This window comes from Ictalurus punctatus, chromosome 15, assembly GCF_001660625.3.
Source record: "Ictalurus punctatus breed USDA103 chromosome 15, Coco_2.0, whole genome shotgun sequence".
NCBI classification, from domain to species: domain Eukaryota; kingdom Metazoa; phylum Chordata; class Actinopteri; order Siluriformes; family Ictaluridae; genus Ictalurus; species Ictalurus punctatus.
This window is the reverse complement of record NC_030430.2, coordinates 8,900,001-8,922,500: the sequence shown is the minus strand read 5'-3', so window position 1 is coordinate 8,922,500 and position 22,500 is coordinate 8,900,001. Positions and strand designations below refer to the sequence as shown.

The 22,500-nt window shown below is 43.6% G+C and overlaps 2 protein-coding genes across 4 annotated transcripts; both read right to left on the bottom strand.

Moving 5' to 3' along the window:
* Positions 1-7,043: 7,043 nt before the first annotated feature.
* Positions 7,044-9,126, bottom strand: eif4e2rs1 (eukaryotic translation initiation factor 4E family member 2 related sequence 1). Its single transcript, XM_053686497.1, has 7 exons — positions 8,894-9,126; positions 8,687-8,768; positions 8,217-8,351; positions 7,938-8,042; positions 7,531-7,683; positions 7,304-7,440; positions 7,044-7,208 (listed from the first exon to the last, which is right to left on the bottom strand). The coding sequence occupies exons 1-7, from the start codon at positions 8,908-8,910 to the stop codon at positions 7,169-7,171; spliced, it is 669 nt and encodes a 222-aa protein (XP_053542472.1). The 5' UTR covers positions 8,911-9,126; the 3' UTR covers positions 7,044-7,168.
* Positions 9,127-10,905: 1,779 nt separating this feature from the next.
* Positions 10,906-21,024, bottom strand: LOC108276378 (coiled-coil domain-containing protein 171). 3 transcript variants are annotated; one of them, XM_053686153.1, is made up of 24 exons: positions 20,926-21,024; positions 20,210-20,392; positions 20,007-20,133; positions 19,604-19,778; positions 19,303-19,493; positions 19,035-19,181; positions 18,832-18,924; positions 18,504-18,664; positions 17,963-18,353; positions 17,620-17,737; positions 17,415-17,482; positions 17,207-17,296; positions 16,216-16,407; positions 15,794-15,961; positions 15,511-15,666; positions 14,098-14,662; positions 13,788-13,963; positions 13,490-13,642; positions 13,215-13,400; positions 12,897-13,042; positions 12,719-12,773; positions 11,755-11,886; positions 11,486-11,632; positions 10,906-11,260 (listed from the first exon to the last, which is right to left on the bottom strand). In XM_053686153.1, exons 2-24 carry the CDS (start codon positions 20,359-20,361, stop codon positions 11,051-11,053), a joined length of 3,999 nt encoding a protein of 1,332 aa, XP_053542128.1. In that variant the 5' UTR covers positions 20,362-20,392; positions 20,926-21,024; the 3' UTR covers positions 10,906-11,050. The 3 variants fall into 3 exon arrangements, with proteins under 3 accessions (XP_053542128.1, XP_053542129.1, XP_053542130.1); XM_053686154.1 differs by having other exon boundaries at positions 14,098-14,587; XM_053686155.1 differs by having other exon boundaries at positions 11,123-11,404.
* Positions 21,025-22,500: the final 1,476 nt, after the last annotated feature.

Sequence of the window (22,500 nt, the reverse complement as noted above, 5' to 3'; positions counted from 1 at the left end):
CAAGGCCGCTACAGCAGCAGTTGTACAGGTGTCAGGTCCGTCTGGAACTCCCACTATCCTAATGTTATTGCGCCGAGACCTAGACTCCAAGTCCTCACATTTATTCTCTAACTTGGTTATGGTAGCAGTGAGAGACTAGATAGTACTCTTCATCTGAGCTAGATCATCGGTGCACCGGATGTTTCCCCAAGAGTACCTTTCAGTGTTGATATGGTAGCATTGGTAGCACCTTTATCACTAACCAGCTGTGGCTTCACTGCTTGCAGGTCAAGCTTGATAGTTGACAGCGCATCCCCGAGAGTCACCCGGAGTTCCTTTTTAAAAATATCGGCAATGTCCTTCCTCAGCGAAGCCAGCAACTCGAGTCTGATGGCGTCGAAGTCTGAGTCACCGCACGGCGAGGCGGATTCAGGGGAAGAAGACGATTCACTCACAGCTGTCGTAGCGAACACTAGGCCTCAGTTGTGTCTGAATAGTACTACGAGCTTTCGTGTTTTTCCCAGACATTTTAACATATTACAAAGTTAAATATGCAAACAAAAAACAGAGTAGAATAAGTCAAAATCTATTGTATGACTGAAAAGCACAAGTTAATTACAATTTTAATCGAAATCAGCAGGAGCCTCCAACTTTGCGTCTTACTCCATTGGCAGCTCAGCAGCGCCCCTTCACAGTGTGTGTGTGTGTGTGTGTGTGTGTATTTATCAGTGTATTTATCATCCTCTAGGATTTCATGATCACAGAAATGAATGCAAAATCAAGAAAATTCAAAGGATTTTGCAATTTTCCTAAATTACAGCAGATTTTCCTCACATTCGGGACGAGACGTGTCATGTGACGTCATCAGGATGCGCATTCAGCCAAAGCCCTCTTCTATTCATGTGCGTCGAACATTACAGTCGAGTTACAGCGCCCTCCACTAATATTAGCACCCTTGGTAAATATGAGCAAAGAAGGCTCATATTCTTTGAATTCTTGAAAAATTCTTTATTGTTTAACTTTTTGATCTTGTGTTCACAAAAATACTCTGCTCTCATGGATATCAAACAGAAGATCTTATTTCTCATTCATGTTATTCATTCATGTTGCTTTGAAAAAATATATATTTTTAGTTATTTCTTTTTAGTTAGTTCACTAGTGTAAAAACTGTACTGATGCCATCTGCTGGGGTAGCAGGGTTACGTCCGGCCACTAGGAGGAGCTCTCAGCGCTGTACTGTAGAGGTGTGTATATCAGTGCAGGTGAAGCAAAAACACTCCACTAACGGAATTCATATTGTTATCTAATCTTAACAGGTAAGATTAACAAACTGCATTGAATATTGTTATGTATATAATATACTCTGATACATTTCAGTGGGATTATTGCTGTTCTGATGTTTGTGTGTTTGTGTGTGTGTGAAAGAGAGAGAGTGTGTGTGAGAGAGAGTGAGACACACACACACAGTGTGTGTTTAATGGTAAAGGAGTCAGTTCATTCCAGAGGGTATGTGTGATGTTTCAGGTGATGTTATGTTGGAATAATCATAGTGGGTGAGACCAGTGAGTTAAAATGGAGAAACTGTCGTTACACTTAACTTTAAATTTGTTAAAATGTTGTTTGCGTTATTGTTCATTGTTATGTAAGAATGTGTCTGTATTCTGCCAGAGAGGAACAATATCACCAGGCCCTGTGTTAGTGATGTTTATTAAAAATTACTACAAAAATTGTTTTAGTAGAGGGCATGTCTGTTACTGTAGAGGCGTGTCTGTTACTGCTGCGGGTGTGTCTGTTATTGTAGAGGCCGTGTCTGCTACTGTAGAGGCGTGTCTGTTACTGTAGAGGGCGTGTCTGTTACTGTAGAGGTGTGTCTGTTACTGTAGAGGGCGTGTCTGTTACTGTAGAGGTGTGTCTGTTACTGTAGAGGTGTGTCTGTTACTGTAGAGGGCGTGTCTGTTACTGTAGAGGTGTGTCTGTTACTGTATAGGCCGTGTCTGTTACTGTAGAGGTGTGTCTGTTACTGCAGTGGGTGTGTCTGTTATTGTAGAGGGTGTGTCTGTTACTGTAGAGGCGTGTCTGTTACTGAAGAGGCCGTGTCTGTTACTGTAGAGGGCGTATCTGTTACTGTAGAGGCGTGTCTGTTACTGCTGTGGGTGTGTCTGTTACTGTAGAGGGCGTGTCTGTTACTGTAGAGGTGTGTCTGTTACTGTAGAGGTGTGTCTGTTACTGTAGAGGCGTGTCTGTTACTGCTGTGGGTGTGTCTGTTACTGTAGAAGGCGTGTCTGTTACTGTAGAGGTGTGTCTGTTACTGTAGAGGGCGTGTCTGTTACTGTAGAGGGCGTGTCTGTTACTGTAGAGGGCGTGCAGTACATCTGAACCAACACAGTGAAGTGTCTAAAAAACACGTTCAAAATTCACAAAGATGAGTCATGTGATTTTCTCTTCTCTCTCTCTCTCTCTCTCTCTCTCTCTCTCTCTCTCTTTCTCTTTTTCTCTCTCTTTCAGTGTCATCATTCTTTCTCTCCGTATCTCTGAGCATTCATTCCTCACAGTCCTCTGAAAAGAAGAATTAGGATCAATTACACACACACACACACACACACACACACACACACACACACACACACACACACACAGACTAACTCACACACACACACACAGAGTAACTGGATAGTTCGAGTTTTGATCCCAAAGTTTTCTCCTTCTATTTCTCCATTCGCGCAGCGCCATCTGGTGTCAGTCTGAGGAAGTGCATCCAAAACACCCGATCATCATAGCAAGGTAATAAAATATATAACCATATAATAAAACGGAAGTTAATTTCTACCGACGTTATTAATAATAAAAACGAGATAATTCACGGAAATTGATACAAAAGCAAACTAAGTTCAATGATATTTTTATCCTCTTGAGTTTGTGTATGGTGACTGTCTAAACGTCGGTCACGACACTTTTCGTTCCATTGACTTCGGCCATATCTCGTGCAGCTCCCTAGATGATGAATCAGTATGTGGTGTACATGAGTCAGGGCACTAACGTCAAATAAAGTTCAAAATCGCTAACATAAGTAATCATTTGAGCCACAACAGCGATAACAAGCTGTTTGTTTGTAGAAGGAAGTTGGCTGAGAGTTCATTCACCATTTTATTCCGAGCTGAGAGGCTTCAGAAAACATGGCGTTATTTTCAGTAAGGGAGCATACTGAGCATTGGCGCTCCCTGGTTTTTGCGTTGCTTTGTGGGATGTTTTAGGGAGCGAACATTCCAGTGCAAAGGAAGGATTTTGCGATTGAGACAGCCCTTTAAATGTCCACCTCCCTGATCAGCGCCCTGACTGCTGAACTACGGAGCAGATTGAGAAAATCCAAGATGGAGGAAGCATTGATTCTAGTTGTGTCTCACCGTCATGTTTTATACAGCACAGTTTTAAAATAATATAAATTCGACTTCCAGTGACGCCATGAGAGGAGTAGCAGCCTGACTCCCCTACTCAGGGAAGACACCCTGATAAAGTAGCCAAACTCCAATTTAACTTTAAATAATTAACAACCCAATGCGAAAAGCACAATGTCCACTTTAAAAAGAGATGCAGGAAAGAAAGGCAGAACGACTAAAAAAGACGATAAACGAGACCAACCAGACTTGTCTCCGAACACGGGTGAAACATGCAGGGAAGAAGACATGGCGGCGGTGCTTACAGAACTGCGTGATTTAAGGAGGGAACACATGGAAGCTTCACAGGACACAAAGGCCTCCCTATCCAGAGTAGAATCCACTCTTAATGATGTGATGGAACGTACGGCGAAACTGGAACAACAGGTGACGAATGTCGAACAGAGGGTAAGTGATGCGGAAGATAAAACACCTCAACATGATAGTCGGAGCCTAGACTTTCCTAACTTGAAAAACTACTACTGGGTAGCCCAGCTTAGATAAATGGTCTCCTGGATTTCTCAAGATAAAGATGCCATTTGGGTCAGGATGGAACAGAGTCAATGCTCCACTGTCCCTCTAGACACAGTTCCATTTATGCACCAAGATATTTGGAAAGTAAAAAAAAAAAAGCAATCAATGGGTTAAAACCACTTTAAAGATATGGGCAAGTGTGAGAAAGAAGCTAAGACTCCCCACACTCATTTCTAGAACAATGAAGAAACACAATACTGACTTTCTCCCATCCAAATTAGACGCCGGGTTCAAAAAATGGGAAGAAAATGGTCTAATTATGTTAGATCAGTTATTTGAGGGAGGAGTCCTATTGTCATTTGAGCAGCTCCAACATAAATATAATTTGGCAGCCCATGATTTTTTTAGATACCTGCAGCTAAGGCATTACTTACAGACACACAAAGAATGGGATAAACTATGCACTTCGGCATCCGATATAGAATGTTTTTTTTATGTTAATAATCAAAAGAACCATTAAAAAGAAGATCATATCACACATATATAACATCTTACAAGAAGAACTAAAGGATGATAGTTTGGACATTAAGGAAAAATGGGAACTGGAGATGAATACCATCAGTCCAGATGAAAAATGGGCACTATCTTGCGGAGAGGGACACGAAATAACAAACAGCCCCATTTGGAGGGAATTTGAATGGAAAGTCAAGATGAGATTTTTCAGAACTCCCCTTGTTACCTCAAAATTTGGAGACAAATCAGATCAATGTTGAAGGGGCTGCGGCCTGGTGGGAGACCATACACACATATTCTTTGACTGTCCAAAATTAACAGAATTTTGGCAAAGCATACAAAATGAAATTAAAAAATGTTTACATATAGAACTGCCTTTAGAACCATCTTGTTATTTATTGGGATTACCTCCGGAGGAGGTGGAGAACAATAATATGACATTCTTACTGAGAATTTTGCTGTTAATAGCTAAGAAGATGATTACAGTCTCCTGGCTGAAGCCGTAGCCCCTCATGACATCACAATGGAGGGAAAGGGTGAAGGATGTTTATTACATGGAATATATAACTGCAAAATTACAACTAAAAACAGAAATATTTTCAATTAAACAGGCCGCGATCATCTCATATTTTCTCATGTGATTTGTTGTAGGAGTCGGAGTAGATTCTCTTTGTTATCTAATTCTGAATGCCATGTTGATGTTATTCACACATCACTATTGTTTATTCATTAATACTGTGCCTCTATTTTTGTCTTTTTTAATTGATTGATTGATTTTTTTATCTATTTACTGTCTTGGTGGTTGTAACTCCGTACTTACCATTTTGTCCCATGAGGGGGAAATATGTGTGGACACTGAGAGGATACTGGAAGACATGGACTGCCCTGTAAGACTTGTATACCTGTGCTATATTGCTGAATTACTAATTGTACTGTACGGCTGCACTTGTTAAAATGGAATAAAAAGAAGTTAAATAAAAAATGATCATATAAATTCAAAAAAAAGAAACATTCCTTTTTCAGGAGACTGTATTTTAAAGATCATTTTGTAAAATCAGAATAATCTTTACAGATCTTTATTGGAATGGGTTTGAACAATGTTTTTCATGCTTGTTCAAAGAACCACAAACAAGTATTGCACATGCACCTGTGGAACAGTCCTTAAGACACAAACAGTTTACAGGCGGTAGGTGATTAATGTCAGTTACAATATAGTAGTAGTAACTTAGTACACTAAAGAGACCTTTCTACTGACTCTGAAAAACACCAGAAGAAAGATGTCTAGGGTTCCTGCTCACCTGCGTGACCTGCTGCAGGGAATCATGAGGACTGCAGATGTGGCCAGAGAAATAAACGGCAATGTCTCTAATGTAAAACACCTAAGACAGTGCTACAGGGAGACAGGAAGGACAGCTGATCGTCCTCACAGTGGAAAATTACATGCAACCATGTGTCCCCCCAGACGTGATGGAGAACTTGCAGATGCCTTCTTGGAAGAGTGGAGGAACATCTCACAGCAAGAACTGACCAATCTGGTGCAGTCCATGAGGTTAGATGCGCTGTAGTACTTGAAGCAGCTGGAGACCACCAGATACTGACTGTTCCTTCTGATTTCCACCTCCACTTTGTTCAGGGACTCATTATTCCATTTCTGCTCCTCAAACGTCTGAAACTTCTTCAGTTTATGTCTAAACTGAATGTTTTTATATTAATACAAATATTTACACGTTAAGAATTTTGCTGGAAATAAAAGCAGTTGAACATGAGAGGATGTTTCTTTTTTTTACGGAGTTTAGGACACTAAAGAGACTTTTTGGGGTTTTTTTGCCCTGCAGGTGTCACTGTGAAAGACAAAGGCGCTATGAGAGCCGCATATTGGTGTGCGATTTGGTGGCCTTGTGGTAAAAGCCTCGCCTCTGTGCCTCAGAGGCTACTGGCTCAAATCTAGCTTTTCCCAGCACTTGGTAGAGAAGAGTGGAGTGGGATGAGATGAGTGATGTGGAGTGGAACAGGTGGTTGGAGTAAATGCTGGGGGAGAATCGCAGAAAAAGTGAGAGTCATAGGTTTTTTCCTCTATATTATGGAAAACTAAGTCGAACCTCTCTCTTTAAGCTCCTTTCTTCTCAGGTTCTGACTCTGGGGGTGGCAGCTGCCCAGATATTATCCCCCCCGCCAGGTAACGCCCTCCGGCCGTCCTACACCCCCCACATCACTCATCCTTCCTCTGATTCCTGAACTGTCTACACTCACCTCCTGGAGTCCTGGCTGGGGTTCAAACCAGTAACCTCTCAACCCAGAGGCAACGCCCATCCACATGAGCCACAGAGACTCAAACCAACGACATCACACACCGGAGACAGTGACACTGACCGCTGCAGAACCCAGTGCAGCAGAGGGAGGAGAACCCTGTGCAGCACAGTGCTTAAGGGACTTTTGACTTAATAAACAGAGAAGATGAAGTGTTCAGTAGAAGAGAAGCTGGTCAAGGTTCAGTGTTCATCACTTCCATCTACGTTCTCTCAGCAAGAGCAAGTGTAGCGCTGAGAACACCGCTGACCAACACGCGCCCTCGCCTGCACGCACCATCGCCAACACGCGGTGTGCTTTATTGTGCGTTATTAAAACAATTCTCAGAACACATAGGACTGTAAGCAAACACATTTATTATATTTTACATTAAAAGGAAAAAAAAAAATTTTTTCCACAGGAATGGAATGTTGTAGACTGGTGGAGCCTCTTCCTGATGGGGTGTGTGTGTGGGTGTGTGGTCATCACACAGCGATCTTTGTGTTGCGGAAGCTGGAGTTATCCCTGAGACAGAGAGAGAGAAACAACCAGATCAGAGACAAATATACACTCTGTGTGTTTGAGAGTGTGAGAGAGTGTGTGTGTGTGTGTACACATACTTGAGGCTGTCGTTGTGTGTTTTGTACTCCATGATGGTGTTAGGAGGGAGGTTCAGGACTCGGCGTAGTGTGTCTCTGATGCGTGACGTCGTCACCTGATCACTCGCTGTTTTATTCCAAATGGACAAGATGTCCTCCTGCATCACACACACACACAGAGGAGTGTTTAGAACATTATAAGTTTATTTGGTAATAAACAAAAAAGGGAGGCGGCGCTGAACTCTGACCTGAAAGCGAATGGAGACGACGACGCCACACACCTCCTCTCCCACCATGAACTGCTCTCCCAACATTGCCAGGATAATGTTCTCCCAGAACCTCGACGCCAAACCCTTACGCAGCCGGATAATCCACTTGCCTCCATTCTTATTGGCTTCATCCTAACACACACACACACACACACACACACACACACACACACACACACACACACAGGTTATATACACTCATACAGAGATTATACACACACACACACACACAAAATCTGTATAACTACAGAAATGTCACTGTGCTGCTGCTGGGCGTGCCTCCGGGTGAGGCTATGGGCGGGGCACTGAGCCAAATGTCTCAAAACTTTTGCGTACACACACACACACACACACACACACACACACACACACATGTACACACAAACCTCCCACATGGGCTTGATTCCCTCTTTGAACAAGTGGAAGTCGCTGTGACCCGTCAGATCTCCAGGACGAACCAAGTGACTGTAGAACTTCCAGAACTGTTCCACCTGTGCACGCGCACACACACACACACACACACACACACACCCACACACACTATTTACACACTTATACAAAATGACAGCTAAATACATCCCTTAACAAAATAAGTTTGTAATGCTGCTTTTGTCTATTTCTCACTACACACACACACACACACACACACACACACACACACTGACCGAGGCGACGGTGCCGATCTGTCGGATGTTCTGTTCATAGCTCTGTGTGTTTGCTGGTCTGCTGGGGGTCCGGCGCGAGTACCAGAACGTGTAGTTATACTGCAGAGGATGTTCACCTGGAGCTGGGGTTACTGTCTGCATGCGCGTGTGCGCGCACACACACACACACACACACACACACACACACACACACACACACATATACACACACACACACACACACACACACAGGAATGAATCAGCAGAGGGTCGAGTTGAATCCGGAGTCGACTCTCGGTGTGATTCTATATAAAACTGAACTCAGCTCGAACGCAGGTTATTTGATGACGTAGCTTTGCTCTGGTTTCTGATTGGTCGCCTGACTGAACAAATCAGGATCATTTCTCCTCTGAGTGAATATTTCAATAACAAAAAAAATCATTTCATGCTTTCACAACAGTGTGTGAAGTAAATACAATGTAAATATTCACCTTTCTCCGGTTATTATTGTTATTATTCACAGATTCAGAATCGGTCACATTCCTCTTCTCTTCTGCTTCTTCCTCTTTCAAACTGTATAAACAAACAAATAAATAAATCAATACTAATACTAATAATAATAATAATGGTGGTGGTGTACATAAAACGCGTGTACATTAGTGATGTGTATAGTAATACGCGGCTAAAGGCTAACTCACGTCTCAAACTGATTCATTCTGTCCGCGTGTGTAGTTCTCTTTCTGTTAAACTGCCGTCATAAAAAATGTAGAATAATGTTTCAGAATTTTTATCCGCCGAGTCTAAAGCAGGAAATCATTCAGCTCTGGAGACATGTTTTAAAATATAGTTAACAAAAAAGACAACATGCTAACCAGCTAACAACTCCATGTACCGAACATGTCACTACGCATGCGCAACCCCTCTCGTAACGGATGACGCTATACGGAAGGTCAAGAGGACAAAAATATTGCGTTGCGGAATATTGGTTTGTTTTTGTATGCTTGCTTTATCTCGTTTTTATTAATGATAATGTCTATAGAAATGACATTCCTCTTTGTTATATAAATATATATTTTTATTTCCTTTTTCTTATTATCGACTGTGTTTTGGATGCACTTCATCACAGTGACACCAGATAACGCTGCATGAATGGAAAAAAAAAACAATAGCAACTATCAGAGAAATTCTAATGGTTTCCAATACCAATACCATTACAAACCATCAGCTAACCATTAAAACCCATTACAAATTCTATGAAGGTTTCTGTTGTTTTTCTAGCAGGGTAAAAGAAGAAAACTGTTTGGGATCAAAACTCTGTGTGTGTGTGTGTGTGTGTGTGTTCTGTGTATTTTTTTTATTGTGCTTGATGATTTCAATTTTATCCACGTGTTGCTCTCAGAAACACAGTGGTGTTTGAAAGTTTGTGAACCCTTTAGAATTTTCTATATTTCTGCATAAATTCCAAAAAGGATTTTTACACAAGGCCTAAAAGTAGATAAAGAACCTGATTAAACAAACGAGATAAAAAATATTATACTTGGGTAATTTTTTTATTGAGGAAAATGATCCAATATTACATATCTGTGAGTGGCAAAAGTATGTGCACCTCTAAGATTAGCAGTTGATTTGAAGGTGAAATTAGAGTCAGGTGTTTTCAGTCAGTGGGATGATGATCAGGTGTGAGTGAGTGAGCGTCCTGTTTTATTTAAAGAACAGGGAGCTATCAGAGTCTGATCTTCACAACACATGTTTGTGGAAGTGTATCAGTTCATGAACAAAGGAGGTTTCTGAGGACCTCAGAAAAGAGTTGTTCAAGCTCATTAGGCTGGAAGAGGTTACAAAACCATCTCTAAAGAGTTTGGACTCCCCCAATCCACAGTCAGACAGATTGTGTACAAATGGAGGAAATTCAAGACCATTATTACCCTCCCCAGGAGTGGAGACCAACAAACATCACTCCAAGAGCGAGACATGGAATAGTCCACGAGGTCACATAGGAACCCAGGGTAACTTCTAAGCATCTGAAGGCTTCTCTCACATTGACTAATGTTAATGTTCATGAGTCCACCATCAGAACACCACAGAACAACAATGGTGTGCATGGCAGTGCTGCACGGAGAAAGCCACTGCTGTCCAAAAAGAACATTGCTGACCTTCTGCAGTTTGCTAAAGATCACATGGACAAGCCATAAGTCTATTGGAAAAATGTTTTGTGGATGCTTGAGACCAAAATAGAACATTTTGATGAGAAGCGTTATGTTTGGAGAAAGGAAAACATTGCATTCCAGCATAAGAACCTTATGCCATCTGTGAAACATGGTGGTGGTAGTGTCATGGTTTGGACCTGTTTCACTGCATCTGGAGCAGGACGACTCGCCATCTTTGATGGAACAATGATTTCTGAATTATACTAGCAGATTCTAAAGGAAAATGTCAGGACATCCGTCCATGATCTGAATCTCAAGAGAAAGTGGGTCATGTAGCAAGACAACAACCCTAAGCACACAAGTCGTTCTACCAAAGAATGGTTAAAGAAGAATAAAGTTAATGTTTTGGAATGGCCAAGTCAAAGTCCTGACCTTAATCCAATAGAAATGTTGTGGAAGGACCTGAAGCAAGAGTTGAAGCTGTTCTGTACTGAGGAACGTATGTAATGCAATGTCCTTATGAACTCTGTATATTTCTATTTGTGTGTTTTACAGAAAGAGTCTTGACTGTTTAATAGTTTATTTCTAGCAGTCATTAGCAGCAGTGACAGACAACTATAAAACAATCGCTCTTATTTTCTAAAATGCAAAATCTACAATAAAGTACAATTTAGTACAAAATGCATTTCAGTGGGGAACAGAGCTTTTTCATGTTGATGGTTTTGAGGCACTTGTGGAGATTTTGAAGGGTTTTTTCACACTTCTGCTCTTCTTCAGTGGAACAGTGGACTTATTTTGGAGTGTGTGCATGTTTCTGGGGACATCTTTCACTGCGACACCAGTGGGCTTGAGAGCTGGTATCCCACAATTCCCCTCTGCTTCAGAAAGAGGAGCCAGCGTGTCAGTACATCCGATTAGCTGATGATAAACACACAGAGACAATCAACACACACTCACCCACACTACGCTCCTGTTAATACTCACGTGGTATCATCATTAACACAGACGCCATGGCGGAGCCTCGTCTTATACAACACGGGGTGAGTATTCTGACATTTAACACTGGATCCCAAACAGAGACAGCAATAATAATAATAATAATAATAATAATAATAATAATAATAAAAATAATAAAAAACTCACGTAGCACTGGTTCTCTCGTATGCAGGCTTCGTGTAACTCTGCTTTCAGAGCAGCGATGTGCGACTGATATGAGGAGATCTCTCTCTCCAGAAACACCATCTTACTACACGCTAACTCATACACGTCTGTAAAACTGCGCACCAGAGCCTGCACACAAGCACACACACACACACACACACACACACACACACACTGAGGTGTGCTGAATACAGTAATAAAGCAGTGATGCAGGAACAGGAAGTGATCCAATAACTCAATCTCTCTCTCACCTGACACGCCTTCATCTCCACTCCTCCACTGTCCAGCTCCAAGCCCTGTGTGTCCTGGTGCATTGTGGGTAAGTGCAAGATGAAGTCTTCTCGTGAGGATGTGGCGTGAGAGAGGAGGAGACGATCCTTTAGCTGTTCATTATTCACACACACACACAGATCAGAACAATCAGCGTGTATTAATATGAGGTGTGTGTAGGACACATGCAGTGTTTAGTGTGAGGACTGTGTGTACATGGTGAAGACACGAACATCTCTGTGATTTATACACACATCACTCATCACCTGTCAACCCATCACAGTTATCACCATCTACCTGTTCTTGGCTGTCAGGAGAGGAACCTGATGTGGTCTTCTGCTGTTGTAGCTCATCCACCTCAAGGTTTGATATTTTGTGCATGCTGAGATGCTTTTCTGCTCAGCACGGTTGTAAAGAGTGATTATATGAGTTATTATATCCTTCCTGGCAGCTCGAACCAGTCTAGTCATTCTCCTCTGACCTCTCTACCCATCAGCCACACACAAACTCAATGTTTTTAGTTTTTCGCACCATTCTGTGTAAACTCTGGAGACTGCTGTGTGTGAAAATCCCAAGCAGGAGATCAGCAGTTTCTGAAATACTCAGACCAGCCCATTTTGCACCAACAACCACACCACGGTTAAAGTCACACTTTAGAGATCAGACTATTCACTCTGATGTCTGATGTGAACATTAACTGAAGCTCTTGACTTGTATCTACAAGACTTTGGGTAACTGCATACAGGAGCAGGTGTACAGGTGTTCCTAATAAAGTGGATGTTGAGTGTAGACTTTTTGACCGTTTTTGCTACTTTTGATGACGAGACATTTGGAAAACCCAAACTTCGAATTAAAATAACATACTCTTTTCGTCATGTCACAGTAAATAAATAATAATACAGATGCTAAAAGTCTTTATAATAAACAGATCTAAACATTACTGACCTCTCTCAATCTGCATTCCACTGACATGATGTAGCTCGATAAACACTCTTTACTCCTGACACACATACACAAACACCACACGTGATCACAGACAACACAACAGAGACAACTGTTAAATATGAAATAATCACAGTAAGTTTTGCTTTACACTGTGTGTGTGTGCGTGAGCGCATGTTACCTAGCTGCCATGCGCAGTGTGTTTTCCGCTCTGTTGATGCTCTGCTGTAGCTCCTGTTTCTCTTGCTGTGATTGACTTAGCCGTTTCCCTAGCAACTGTAGAGATTGATCTTTCCTCTTTAGCTCCGCCTTCACATCAGACAGACTCTAAGCACACACACACACACACACACACACACACGGTTCTACAATGTTTGTCGTGAACTAAAGCACTTGGTCCAGCAGTGAGAACCACTCAACACATGTGTGAGTGTATGTGTCTGCACCTGTACAGCCTGAGCAAGTATGCATGTGTGAGTTTGTGTGTGTACACGCACACCTGTACAGCCTGAGCGAGTGTGTGGTCTTTTTCCAGCTGTTCTGAGGTATGTGTCTCCATGGTAACACCGAGCTCCTGCAGCTGTGTGGCCTGTTCATGCAGGAGAGACTGTGCCTGCTGTTCCCTCTGCAGAGCCGAGCTCAACTCCTCACACACACTGCGGAACTGCTGCACTGGCACACACCACTACACACACACACACACACACAAGTTTACACACTCCATCACTATAGCTTGAAAAACATTGTGAGGATGGGAGTGTGTGCTGTACCCACTGTGTGTGTGTTGTCCTTCGTCTCACTGTGAGTGTGTGTGTTTCTGCGTTTAATACGTGACAGTTCGATCCTCAGGTCTCTCCTCTCCACCTCAGTGGAGTGTAAACGCTGAGTAAACACCAGGAAGTGCTGCTGCAGGGCAGAGACCATGACCTACACACACACACACACACAAGTTAATAAACATGCAACTATACATGTACGTGTGTGTGTGTGTGTGTGTGTATATATGTATATATGTATATATGTATATATGTGTGTGTGTGTGTGTGTGTGTGTGTGTAGGTGTGTGTGCTACCTTGTTGGTGTCATGTCTCAATGGGAGAGGGTGTGTTTTGCGGAGGTTGTTCAATCCGTGACCCAGATGCCGTGCCAAAGACCCCACATCACCATAGCAACCTGACTCTGACTCAGGCAGCAGCTTCTCAATCAGCTTAGTGAAGCTGGAACGAGCGGCCGCTAAGACACTGTGCTCTAACACACACACACACAAACACGCACACGTACAGTACTGATGTTTATATTGTTACTGGTTATGTCCATGTGATTTGATGGTCTCCAGAAAAAAAAAGTGTGTGTGTGTGTGTGTGTGTGTGTGTGTGTCTCACCGGTTCTCTGAAGCTCTGTCTGCACCTCCTGCATGCAGGTGTGTAAGATCACACACAGCTGTGAGGATGTGAGCATCTTCATCACTCTCTGGTTTTCCTCTTCCTCAGTGTGTGTGCTGCTCAGCCTCAGCTCTCTCACACACACTCCTCCACCAACTCTGAGCAGGGTGGTTGTGTTCCTGTACAGAGTGAGGAGACGAAGGGCGGCCATCACAGCAATCACATGCACTCTAAACTTCCACACACCTCCTCTGACCCCGCTCTGACCTTCAACCCTGGGGTCACTGAGCGCATGCAGTAGAGCGCTCACTTCCTGCTGGAGAGACTCAGAATCACACACGCTTTGCTGCAGCAGGGCTTTCTGACACACCAGTGCACGCACGCGGCCGTGCATCGCACACACACACCCCGCCAGCATAGCGCATGCTGCCAGGAGGGACGCATCATCACGGCGACACACACGCACCAGCTCCTGAAGGCGAGTCACTTCCTGTTGGAGGGCAGAGTGAGAGCGCTCAGAAACCCGGAGACTCTTTTCAGTGTGATCCAAACGACTCTTCAGATCCTACACACACACACACACACACACACACACACACACACACTCTGGTGAGCTGTGGTGTGTAGTTTGTTGTTCAGGTGTGTGTGTATACCTGAGCTGTGGTGTGTAGTTTGTTGTTCAGGTGTGTGTGTGTGTGTGTGTGTGTGTATACCTGAGCTGTGGTGTGTAGTTTGTTGATCGTGTGTGTGTGTGTACCTGAGCTGTGGTGTGTAGTTTGTTGTTCAGGTGTGTGTGTATACCTGAGCTGTGGTGTGTAGTTTGTTGTTCAGGTGTGTGTGTGTGTGTGTGTGTGTGTGTACCTGAGCTGTGGTGTGTAGTTTGTTGATTGTGTGTGTGTGTGTGTGTGTGTGTGTGTGTGTGTGTGTGTGTGTGTGTACCTGAGCTATGGTGTGTAGTTTGTTGATCGTGTGTGTGTGTGTGTGTGCCTGAGCTGTGGTGTGTAGTTTGTTGATCGTGTGTGTGTGTGTGTGTGTACCTGAGTTGTGGTGTGTAGTTTGTTGATCGTGTGTGTGTGTGTGTGTGTACCTGAGTTGTGGTGTGTAGTTTGTTGATCGTGTGTGTGTGTGTGTGTGTGTGTGTGTGTGTGTGTGTGTGTGTGTACCTGAGCTGTGGTGTGTAGTTTGTTGATCGTGTGTGTGTGTGTGTGTGTACCTGAGTTGTGGTGTGTAGTTTGTTGATCGTGTGTGTGTGTGTGTGTGTGTACCTGAGCTGTGGTGTGTAGTTTGTTGATCGTGTGTGTGTGTGTACCTGAGCTGTGGTGTGTAGTTTGTTGATCGTGTGTGTGTGTGTGTGTGTACCTGAGTTGTGGTGTGTAGTTTGTTGATCGTGTGTGTGTGTGTGTGTGTGTGTACCTGAGCTGTGGTGTGTAGTTTGTTGATCATATGTGTGTGTTGTGTGTCCAGCTCCTCTCTCTGTTTGATCCAGCTCTCCTCTCTCTGCTTCAGCTGCTCACACACACTTGTCAGCGCCGCCTCCTTCCCCTCACACACATTCTCTAAACATTCAATCTAACAAACAGACACACACAGGTATTAAATATCATTGATATGTTCAATCACCACAGCATAACCTATATAGTGACTAGGGTGTGTCTTATGGGACACGCCCACAGTGGACTGATGTGTACCCTCTCACCCTCTGATTGGCTGAGCTGAGGTCAGAGGTCAGCGCGTCTGCCTGCTCTTGTAGCATGATACTAAGCTCTGCCCATGAAAAACTACCCATCATGCTCTGGGGCGGGGCTACTATCACACAGCCAGTGAGGAGCCGCTGGTACAGAGTGTGCAGGAAGGTCAGCTTCTCCTACACACACACACACACACACACACACACACACACACACACACACACACACACACACACACCTGATCAACAAAATACACATCACAGCTCAGGTACATACATACACACATACTCACATCTATACAGTAACATAACCTTCCTTATATACAGGTTTATATGTTTTTGCATTTGTAAGTGTGTGTGTGTGTGTGTGTGTTTGTGTACCTGACCTGGGGTGTGTAGTTTGTTGATCAGGTGTGTGTGTTTGTGTGTACCTGGCGCTCCCTGTCATGCTCCTGTCTGAGTGTGTGTATGTGAGTTTTGGAGTGTGTGTGTTGCTCCCTCTCCTGCTCCCAGCGGCGTGTGATGCTCTGCAGTTCCATCTGCGCTTGCTCTGCTGCGTCGGCAACGCACACACGTAGACGCTCCGCCTCCTCACTCACACACACACACCGAGCCTCACATTCCTACACACACACACACACACACACACACACACACACACACAGGTAATGGAGTACAGGATATATGATCAGCTCTGGTTTTCAGTCATGTAGTCTAGCTTACACATGCTCTTTCTTCACAGCATCGAGAGCTGGGCTTACAATGCACTGAGACAAGATAAAATCAGGAGCATTGGTGTGGCCAAAGACTCCTGCTAGGATTGCAAGTTCTTTGTATTGTTATGTCAGATTTTTTTTCTCCAACTACCTTTCATTCTGCCTGTAAGCATTAATGTGCATCACCGCACACTCTCTCAGACTGTCAAAGGTGTGGTCTGTGATTTTTACATAAGACCCCAGCAGTAAAATTTTAAGGCTGCCAGGCTCTGTATACCACCAACATCCCACCAGTGAGGACATACTTGCCTGTCAATCAAGTTTCTCCACTTGCACTTGACACATGGAACAAACGAGTTGTAAAAATCACCAAAACCACTGACCATATCATTAATTCTTTGTATGTCTTACAATACCGTGCTTGCCAGCTAATCTGAACCTGTACCGCGAATGCAGCAGCAACGTAATCATCTTCTCATAGGCACAGACAAACAACACGGCATTCTGCAGGGCACTCTTGGAGGACTCTGCCGGGGGTTCACAGGCTTGCATAACCACAGACTTCTTGTTTCTTTACCAACACTATGTGCGGACGTAGGTACACTTTTACTGTCTATGCCGTGAATGGGGAGTGCAATGGTCCAGTCAGCAAAAATAGTTTGCCCCTCACTCACACCCACACATCCTCACACACACACGCACACACCTGTATGTGTCTCCTCAGGTCAGCGATGATCTCATCTTTGTCTTTATTCTCTTTGTTCAGAGTTTCAACCACCTTCACCAAGTCCTTCAGCTACACACACACACACACACACACACACACACACACACACACACACACACACACACAGAGTGAGCTCTGAAGTGATTGTTATTAACTATTATTGTCAACCAAGTGATTGTTACCTTACCTCTGTGTGATAGCGGTGTAACTCTCTTCTCAAGAGGTCCATCAGAGCAGACGGGTTCTGTTTATCTCCTAACGCACACACACACACACTCAGTAATCTGTTTCCTTCTCTTATTACATCATGATATCAAACACACACCCACACACTCAGTAATCTGTTTCCTTCTCTTATTACATCATGATATCAAACACACACACACACACACCAGTAGTGTTGATGGGTGGTGCCCCCTGGTGCTGGTGGTGATGATGGAGTAACAGCTGCTCAATTTCTTTGAGAAGACCTTCATATGTTTTCTCCACAAATACCAGCCTCTTCCGGACCTAGACACACACACACACACACACACACACACACACACACACACAGCCATGATACAGTAATAAATATTGTGCCAATACAGTGACTGGTACATGTAGTGCACACTGTGATTTAGAACACAGCCATGGAGGGAAGGAGACAGAGAGAGACAAAAAGAGAGAGAGAGAGACAGAGAGACAGACAGAGAGTGAGACAGAGAGAGACAGTAAATAGAGGAGTGTATGTACCAGGTTGAGTTCTTGCCCTCTCTCCATCTGAACTCTCTCCTGTTCATGCAGTCTAACTGACAGCTTAGCTGACTCCGCCTTCTCCCGCTCCATCTGACCAATCAGCTTAGCTGACTCCGCCTTCTCCCGCTCCATCTGACCAATCAGCTTAGCTGACTCCGCCTTCTCCCGCTCCATCTGACCAATCAGCTTAGCTGACTCCGCCTTCTCCCGCTCCATCTGACCAATCAGCTTAGCTGACTCCGCCTTCTCCCGCTCCATCTGACCAATCAGCTTAGCTGACTCCACCTTCTCCTGCTCCATCTGACCAATCAGATCAGCCAAGGCGGCCTTGGCTTTCTCCAGCTGGTCAATCAGATTGGTTTTAGAGTACTGGTACTCCTGCTTCACTCTATACACATGAAACACACATCAGTGTGTGTGCTAATAAACATCACACTACAGCACCCAGCTCATGTCATGTACAGGTGTGTTACCTGTGTGATTGTGTGTGTGTGTGTGTCCCTTACAGTGTGAGTGTGTGTGTTTGTGTGACCCTTACAGTGTGAGTGTGTGTTGTGTGTTGTCAGCGCGCTGTCTCTCTCGTGTGTGTGCTCTCTCCACTTCTCCAAGCTTGTCTTTGAGCAGCTCCAGACTGGATGCAGCCTCGGCCTGATTCCTCTTCTCTACTGACAGAGCCGCTTCCACATCCCTAAGACGCAGCTGCACACACGCACACGCGCACAAATGTGCACACACACACAGAATACAAAGTACATAACTGTTATTGTGCAATGAATAGAGTGGGCATGGCCTCTGTATCCATCAGTCTCAAAGAGTAGGTGTGGTCTATGTGTCAGTCAGTTCCAGTGATGGAGGCATGGTAGTACCTGAATGACTTCAGCGCTGACCTTGAACTCCAGGTGAGCAGCTCTCTCTGCCTCCACACTCTCCTCCAGAACCTTTACTCTCTGTATAGCCATCTGCATACACACACAATTGTATACACTTTACTACAAATTATGTGAACATTAACAATATGGTAGCACTTAATCTTCTGTGCGTGTGTGTGCGTGTGTGTGTGATGTCTCACCTCCACCTTCTTCTTCATCCTCTCTTCACGCTCCATACTCTTCCTCAGCTCAGCAGTCCTCACTCTGAGCTCCTCGGCATCTCGCTCTCTGTCCCTCTGCACACTGTCCATCCTGTCCTTCAGCTCCTGCAGTGTGTCTTTCTGCTCCTGACACACACACACAGAAATTCAAAAGCTAGTTGAATTGAACCCCCCGCCCCCAATCTCTAGCTCTTTCTCTCACTCTCTCACACACACACACACACACACACACACACACACAGGGTACCTGCAACAGTGTGTCCAGGCGTCTGTTCTCCTCCTGCAGCAGTTCTCTCTCTGTGCTAACGCTGTGAATCAGATGGTCCCTCTCACGCAGCTCCGACTGGAGGCTCCGCTCATCATCATATCGAGCTTGCTGAGTGATTTCCAAAGCTCTCTGTAGATCAGAGGCCCTCTGATGCAGCTCTGCACTGAGGCCTACAGACACACCAATACATATATAACAGAGCTAAACTATAATAGGCCCTATGACACATGTCCCCATTGAGGCACACACACAAACACACACACGCACGCACGCACAGTACCCTCTAGCTGCTGGTTGTGTGTGATCAGGCCGGCCATCTTATCCTCAGAGTGACTTTTCTGAGCTGCTGCATCTCTTTTCACCACAGCGAGCTCATACTCCAGTGTCTGTCTCTGAGCCTCTCCTTTCTCCAGCAGGGCACGACAGCGAGTGAGCTGAGCCTGGTAATCTGACACCTACACACACCCACACAAAACAGAGTAAAACTGTCAGTTTCAGAGACAAATCTTTTGAAAACACTGCAATGAGCATTCATGTTTGAATGAGTTTCCCAGGTGCATGGGAGAAAAAAAACAATCTAGCTCCACCCACATCAAAGCAGAACGAAAGCAAAATGAAATTGTTCTTGTATGCGTGTACATCATGTTGTGTAAATGAGTCACATGCTCCTGAGGACACATCACCTCCTGGTTGTACTTGGAGCTGAGCTCGAGCTTGTCCTTCTCCAGCTGGTTGATCCTCCATCTCAGCTCCTCCTCTTTGTCACAGCCCCGCCCTTCTGTCTGCAGCTGACCAATCGCCTCTCTCAGCCTGGAATGAGAATGACGTCAGTGTGCTCAGTGCAGTGATTTATGTTTCTGTCTCTCTTTCCAGTCATTACAATGACCTGCCGATCTCCTGCAGATCCCCCTGAGTGGAGCGCGTCACGGTGTGAGGGTGAGACGCATGTAGAGACGCTTTACTCAGTCCACCATCCCTGCGTCTCGTCCTGTCACGAGCTCCATTATCACCTCGCTGCGTCTGCCGGCTCTCAGACATGATCTCAGCGTCCTGCTACTGTCTGCTTCATCTGAAACAAACACAGACACAGACACAGACACACACACACACACACACACACACACACACACACAGCTGTACGTTATTTACAAACAACACACTGAAGGTTAAAGGAGAACACTTTCTTGACCATGGAAGTGTTTTCATTTGTGTCCAAAATCAAAGTGTCTCATCTGATTGACTACATGTGACGTAAGAGGAATGTTTTATAGATTTCATTTTTTTTCCTGATAAAAATATTTAGAAAATGCTAGCTAATTAATAACATTATTATAGTAAGGACTAAACTGTAAATATAAACAGTTTTATGATAATAAATTAAATCAGATGTGGTGTTGTTGTTGTTTACGGTCGCTATAGAGCTGCTGCTAGCATTAGCCGCTTAGCTAGCGAACAAACTTTAAAAATTAGTTTAACATCAGTCTTCCTGTATACAGTCAGTTAAACACTGAATCCATGAGAAGATAAAACGCTGTTTTTTTCCACTGGCGATGTGTACCAAGTAAACAAATTATAATAAATAATAATTCCATCAACACTCACCTGAAATTTACAGTCCGTTTAAATCTGACGCCGTTTCGCTTCCGAAACAAACGCGATGGCGTCACTTCCGCTCGCAGGCAACCAGAAGGTACGCCATTGCCTCACGTCCTGTGAAAATAATCGCTACAAGGAATTATGGCGTCCTTCTCACTTTTTAAATGCGCACACTCATTTACTTTCCTTACTTCTTTTTTGTATTGTTTATTAGAAATCCTAAATCCTGTTTTCTGTTTAGTTTTTATTTAAATGCAGTCTAAATACATTTAGAAAATGGTTTAACATTCATCATAAAACGTAACAGTTTTTAGGCTTTCCTTGTCGTTCACCTATATAAAGGTGATTATTAATTAGACAGGCTCATAAATTTGGGGCTTGTGGTGCACAGTCTGCTTTTATGTGCATATTATTCACTCATTAAATCATAAAATTCATTCAATTAAATCATAAAATAACATTGAGTTTTCTCACTATCCGGATCTTTACATGAGAAATAGCATTTACTTCAGAGAACTTTACATTAAAATGGTAGGAAAATAAGATAAGATACGATCAGCTCTTATGAATCCCCTATGGTGGAAATAAAGTTTTACAGCAGTGTGATAGTGAGAATAGTCAGGTAGAAATGAAATAGAAATATAACAGGAGCAATGTTAACATGTGAAGTTATTAACTATATTTTGTATATAAGTGTTTATAGTAGATGTAGTAAAATTGTAGCACACAAAGTACAGGACAAGTCCATCAGCTTTTTCACTCAGTGCTGTGTGTGTGTGTGTGTGTGTGTGTGTCCCTGTCCATGGTGCTGAGCGGCTCTACTCTTTCTGTAGAAACACACACACATACAGAAACTCATCCCTGTCCTGCACCAGTACTGTTCTGCACCATGAACTCAAGTGTTTATAGCATGAGGATGGCAGTAATGTACACATGGTATTACACATAATAATCATGCTAAACCTTGAGCTTTTAAACATATGAATATTGTAAACACAGAAACATTTATAATCACAATCACAGATTTGTACTAATCAGACCCGTGTTGTTTAAAAAGATTCTCTTTGCTAAATGCAGTAACCGAGGGAAATAAAGCGCACTGTCCGAGACCTCGCTGGTCTGCTTTTTAAACTTTACCATGAAGGAAGGGTTTTGTTTTTTTTTGGACTTAAAGGGGAAAAATGTGATCATGAGCAGCACTAAGATTTATTTTATAATGAAGAGGCATATTTTTTGGTTTAGACTTCTTTCAGTGACCTCCTGCTGTATGTTTTCCTTTGGTTCCCACAATACTGTTCCACTACCTGCTGAGAATGGTGCAGTGGGACTTTGGTTCCATGTTGCATTTGGTTATAAACCTGTAATTCCGAATCGCTGTCCAGCAAAAGCATAAGAAGACACCGCCTCAGCTTAAAATTCCCAGTCGTGAACTCGGGGTCGTCTTCTCAACTATGAATTCCTTCCCTGTTTATGGACCGATGTCAAATCAACATAGCGGCTTGCAGTGTCAGCGGTAAATGCAGCAGCGCTCTTCCTTTTAAATGAGTTCTACTGTATTTACACACATTATCTTTATATCAA

Excerpts from the sequence above, each read along its gene's own strand:
- LOC108276378 (XM_053686153.1), bottom strand. The coding sequence starts at position 20,361 with ATGTCTGAGAGCCGGCAGACGCAGCGAGGTGATAATGGAGCTCGTGAC. Across the intron at positions 17,297-17,414 it reads TACACCGCTATCACACAGAG|CTGAAGGACTTGGTGAAGGT; the intron begins GTAAGGTAACAA and ends GTGTGTGTGTAG. Across the intron at positions 15,667-15,793 it reads TCAGCTCAGCCAATCAGAGG|ATTGAATGTTTAGAGAATGT; the intron begins GTGAGAGGGTAC and ends TCTGTTTGTTAG.
- eif4e2rs1 (XM_053686497.1), bottom strand. Across the intron at positions 7,684-7,937 it reads GAATCAAGCCCATGTGGGAG|GATGAAGCCAATAAGAATGG; the intron begins GTTTGTGTGTAC and ends TGTGTGTGTTAG. Across the intron at positions 7,209-7,303 it reads ACACACAACGACAGCCTCAA|GGATAACTCCAGCTTCCGCA; the intron begins GTATGTGTACAC and ends TCTCTGTCTCAG.